A 6,000-nucleotide genomic window follows, 5' to 3' on the forward strand; every position below is an offset into this window, starting at 1 on the left:
ATACGTAAATACATAAATCAGGGGTGTCGCCCCAGAGCTTGGATTGTTTGTTTATATGATTTAAATCATGGGTAGGGAACCTATGGCTCTAGAGCCAGATGTGGCTCTCTTGATGACTGCATCTGGCTCTCAGATAAATCTTAGCTGACATTGCTTAACGCGATAATTATGAATAATTTCGCTGGTAATCACAGTGCTAAAAATAACGTGCAAAATATAAAACATTCTCATGCATTTAAATCCATCCATCCGTTTTCTACCGCACCTGTTCAAGAAGTCGCATTAATGGTAACAAGTATTTTATGTCACAATGGGGGGGTCACAGCTTGCTGCAGGGTCGTTCTCCCAGGAAGGCAGACGGACTACTCGGGGCATGGCATTTGGGTAAAAACGTGATTTAATTTAAACTAAAAAAAGATACAAACAACAATCGCTCACAGTGGAGGCACAACTTGGGATAAAGAACAAAGCTAAAGCATAAACAGACTATTAACATAAATCAAACAAAACTTACTTTGCATGGCATGAAGCACAAAACTATGGCAAGGCATGAAACAAGTCAGCACAGAGCAAGAAAAGATCACATTGACGCCAGGGCGACTGACTGGCAAAGACGAGCTTAAATACTGCCTCAGATTAGTGCTTGGGAAGCAGGTGAGCGTGCATTTGGTCCACCAGAGACAGGTGGACAAAATGAGTAACCAAGGAAACAAGACAAGGAAGTGGAAAAAACAGGAACTTAAAGAGTCCAAAGGACAAACAGCACATGGCCAAACAAAAACATGATCAACAGACATGACATTTGATTTATTATTGGTTAGCTTCAGAATAACAATGTTAATAAAAAGAATAAGAGACTTATCATACTCTAAAAATGTTGGTGTTATTTAAAAATGCACACATTTAGTTGTATTCAGTGTTAAATAATATGATATGACTCTCACGGAAATACATTTTGAAATATTTGGCTTTCATGGCTCTCTCAGCCAAAAAGGTTCCCGACCCCTGATTTAAATTAAAGTTAAAGTATCAATGATTGTCACACACACACTGGGTGTGGTGAAATTTTTCCTCTGCATTTGACCCATCCCCTTTTTCACCCCCTGGGAGGTGAGGGGAGCAGTGGGCAGCAGCGGTGGCCACGCCCGGGAATCATTTTTGGTGATTTAACTCCCAATTCCAACCCTTGATGCTGAGTGCCAAGCAGGAAGGTAATGGGTCCCATTTTTACAGTCTTTGGTATGACTCGGCCGAGCGGACACTCTAACCACTAGGCCACAGAGTAGGTGGCACCCTGCAGAAAATACCTAAACAAACATCCAAAATTGAACACATTGAAGCAAAATGCCATTAAAAGGCTGACATATTGATTCTACTGAACTTATTAGGAGTGTCCCAAAAAATTAAAATTGCGAGTCTTGTTCATACCGATCTTTAATTAATCCTTAATTTTTTTTTTAAATCGATTAGAAAAATAACCAGAAACAAAATAACTTTGAATATATATATATATATATATATATATATATATATATATATATATATATATATATATATATATATATATATATATATATTTTAAATGTTTAAAGAAAAATCTGTTTTTGGAAAGACCTTCTTCCTGCAATCAGAAGGACCCTGAAGGTGTTAAAATTTTATTATTATACCAAATAATACATAAAAATCGGTTTGAATTAAGAATCATGTTGAATCGAAAATCGATTCTGAATCGACTCGTCATTCCAAGAATCGGAATCAGTTGGAATCACTTGGTGCCCAAAGATTCATTCCTCTACTCATTGTACTTTTTTTTTTTTTTTAATCTGTTATTAATAATTTCAAACTTTTTAAAACCGATACCGATAACCAATAACGTATTTATTTCACATTATTTGTTCGAATGTGTTTTTACACACCGGAATGAAAGAAAGACTCTATTGTGGTTTTGACAGCTGCATTTGTAGATACACTAAAATGCCAAAAGTATTTTGCCACCTCCTTTTACTCACATATGAACTTCAAGTGGGAAGGCGTGGCGCAGTGGTAGAGTGGCCGTGCGCAACCCGAGGGTCCCTGGTTCAATCCCCACCTAGTACCAACCTCGTCACGTCCGTATATATATATATATATATATATATATATATATATATATATGTATATGTATATATATACATGTATATATATATGCATATGTATGTATGTATATATATATAATTAATTTTTTTTCGAATATGTAAAAAAAAATAAAGATCCAATACAGTGCTATAGCCATAAAAGCCATTATAACAAAATGAAAACAATGGAATATAAAAAACGAAAACAAATGAGCATTGGAATTTTTTTTTTTTTTATTGTTCTACATATTTGAAAAAGAATGAGAACAAGTTTATACTTATTCAATCCTACCCCTTTTTTCTAATCATGAATTATTCTGGGGTAGAACTACCTGTTCACTCTATGTACAAACTTAATGAACTTGTATATACATAAATTAAAAATATATTTATACATATGCACACTACACACCATTACCACTAGTGATCATGGAAATGGCATCATGCCATTTATCTAATAAATACATATAATTTTATATTTTTTGTCGTGCTAAAATGAATTAAACACTGGCTAATGCACATCTGTAATGGCAATTATGACCTAATATTTTAATGTAAAAGACAAAAATGTGTAATTGATTGATGGAGCTGGAAATAGCTTAGTCAAAATGACAATTAATAGTTAACAGAATTATTGTGTGGAAACAATGGAGTATATGTTAGTGAAAATAAAAAAATCCTACATTTAACTTAGCTAATATGAATAATGCAATAATGTATGTTTTCCTCATATTTTTTTCTGTAATCTCCTTGATTTTAGAATATTGATGGCAACGCCACTTATTCAAAGTGTTCGCTGATTTACAAAACCCAGAACCAGTGAAGTTGGCACGTTGTGTAAATCGTAAATAAAAACAGAATAAAATGATTAGCAAAACCTTTTTTCAACCTATATTCGATTGAATGGACTGCAAAGACAAGATATTTAACGTTCGAACTGGAAAACTTTAATTTTTGCAAATATTAGCTCATTTGGAATTTGATGCCTGCTACCTGTTTAAAAAAAGGTGGCACAAGTGGCAAAAAAGACTGAGAAAAGTTGAGGAATGCTCATCACACCCTTATTTGGAACATCGCATAGGTGAACAGGCTGGGTACCATGATTGGGTATAAAAGCAGCTTTAATGAAATGTTCAGTCATTCACAAACAAGGATGGGGCGAGGGTCACCACTTTGTGAACAAATGCGTGAGCAAACTGTACAACAGTTTAATAACAACATTTCTCAACGAGCTATTGCAAGGAATTTAGGGATTTTACCATCTACGGTCCGTAAAATCATCAAAAGGTTCAGAGAATCTGGTGAAATCACTGCACGTAAGTGATGATTTTACGGACCTTTGAACCCTCAGGTGGTACTGCATCAAAAACCGACATCAGTGTGTAAAGGATATCACCACACGGGCTCAGGAACACTTCATAAAACCAATGTCAGTAACTACAGTTGGTCGCTCTATCTGTAAGTGCAAGTTAAAACTCTACTATGCAAAGCGAAAGCCATTTATCAACAACACCCAGAAACACTGACGGCTTCACTGGGCCAGAGCTTATCTAAAAGTGTTCTGTGGTCTGACGAGTCCACATTTCAAATTAAATTTGGAAACTATGGACTTGGTGTCCTCCAGAACAAAGAGGAAAATAACCATCCGGATTGTTATAGGCGCAAAGTTCGAAAGCCAGCATCTTTGATGGTATGGGGATGTATTATTAGTGTCCAAGGCATGGGTAACTTACACATCTGTGAAGGCACCATTAATGCTGAATGGTCCACACAGGTTTTGGAGCAACATATTTTGCCAAGCCACGTGGCTTCATAGTAAAAGAGTGCGGGTACTTTCATGGCTCACCTACAGTTTGGAACTGTCTCCCATCGAAAATGTGTGGCGCATTATTAAGCGTAAAACACAACAGCGGAGACCCCGGACTGTTGAACGACTGAAGGTCTACATAAAACCAGAATGGGAAAGAATTCCACTTTCAATGCTTCAACAATTAGTTTCCCCAGTTCCCAAATGTTTATTGAGTGTTGTTAAAAGAAAAGGTGATGTAACACAGTGGTGAACATGCCCTTTCCCAACTACTTTGGCACATATTGCAGCCATGAAATTCCAAGTTAATTATCATTTGCAAAAGAACATAAAGTTTATGAGTTTGAACCTCAAATATCTCGTCTTTGTAGTGCAGTCAACTGAATATGGGTTTCAAAGGATTTGCAAATCATTGTATTCCGTTTATATTTACATCTAACACAATTTCCCAACTCATGGAAACAGGGTTTGTAACACAGTGGTAAAAATGGCCCTGTGCCAACGTTGCCATTAATGTTTATTTGCCAAAAATATCAGTTCGAACATTAAATATCTTGTCTTTGCAGTCTATTCAATTGAATATAAGTTGAAAAAGATTTTAAAAAATCATTGTATTCTGTTTTCATTTACGAATTACACAACGTGCCAACTTCACTGGTTTTGGGTATGTGCTGTTGTCAATAATTGTGCAATTTTGTTCATATTTGTTATATAGCTTAAAGGGGACTGTAGGAAAATGGGATGGGGTACAGTCAAGGGAGTGGAATGTTTGGCAAAGTACATACCTTGTATATTTAAAACAGTCTCATGAATGAAATGCTTAAAAGGTCTTAAATATTAATAATGATAATAATATCTTTTATCCCCCCTGTAAATCCATCTTTCTTCCTCTCCTCGTCACCCCTTCTTTTAATCCATGCCCCGACCCCCTTTTTTCTTTCTTGTTTCTTTGATCAAGATCCAAAAAGGAAGTAAGAGCTTCAGTAACGCTGCACCCCTCCCCAACTTATACGTTTTCCTTCTCTCCCTTCTCTTTGCTGTCATTTCCTGCGTGCCCAGGCTTCGGGTACCTGACCAGGCAGCTAATGGGCCTGGCAGGCGGTCGGCTGGTTCTTGCCCTGGAGGGAGGTCATGACCTCACAGCCATATGTGACGCTTCTGAAGCCTGCGTGTCGGCTTTGCTTGGTAATGAGGTAAGATGGAGGATCCTCTAGAAATACATGCTAAATACACGAAATACAGATCAACTTTGCATAGTAGTGGTACATACAGGGATGGCCAAGAATACACATCAAGTATATAGTAGGGGTGCACAAAAAAATCAATTCAAATCTGAATCGCAATTTTTATTCATCCTAATTTGAAATTGATTCATTTTCAAAAATATATTTATGAAAAAAAATAATCTATATATTTTTTCTACATGAATTAATCTTTAAAAATAGGTTTTCAGGACATCTCCATTCAACCAGAAGGAGTTTTTCCAACCTGTAACCTGTTTTCAGAAAGTTTCTTTATAACTAATATACCATATAAATAATAAAATGGAAGAATCGGTGTGAAATCGAGAATCGATTATGGATCAAATTGTCATGCCAGGAATCGGAATCTGAGTGAATCGTTGGATGCCAAAAGATTCACACTCCAAGTACCCAATTATCTATGCCGAGGGGCCCCAAACCTTTTGACCCGGGGGCCGCAGTGGGTTAAAAAATTTGACCGGGGGCCGGGCTGTGTGTGTGTGTGTGTGTGTGTGTGTGTGTGTGTGTGTGTGTGTGTGTGTGTGTGTGTGTGTGTGTGTGTGTGTGTGTGTGTGTGTGTGTGTGTATACGAATATATATATATATATATATATATATATATATATATATATATATATATATATATATATATATATGTATATATATATATATATATATATATATACATATATATATATATATATATATATATATATATATGTATATATATATATATATATATATATATATATATATACATATATATATATATATATATATATATATACATATATATATATATATATATATATATATATATATATATGTCTTGATTGGA

The 6,000-nt window shown here is 35.3% G+C and overlaps 1 protein-coding gene across 3 annotated transcripts in view; it reads left to right on the forward strand.

Moving 5' to 3' along the window:
- Positions 1–6,000, forward strand: part of hdac4 (histone deacetylase 4) — a 212,245-nt gene that overhangs the window by 174,193 nt on the left and 32,052 nt on the right. For all 3 annotated transcript variants that reach the window (XM_061918453.1, XM_061918452.1, XM_061918451.1), the window contains one exon: positions 4,981–5,114. In XM_061918453.1, coding sequence (XP_061774437.1) covers positions 4,981–5,114 — 134 coding nt within the window. The remainder of the gene's footprint in view (positions 1–4,980; positions 5,115–6,000) is intronic.

This window comes from Nerophis ophidion, linkage group LG13 (assembly GCF_033978795.1).
Source record: "Nerophis ophidion isolate RoL-2023_Sa linkage group LG13, RoL_Noph_v1.0, whole genome shotgun sequence".
Classification (NCBI taxonomy): domain Eukaryota; kingdom Metazoa; phylum Chordata; class Actinopteri; order Syngnathiformes; family Syngnathidae; genus Nerophis; species Nerophis ophidion.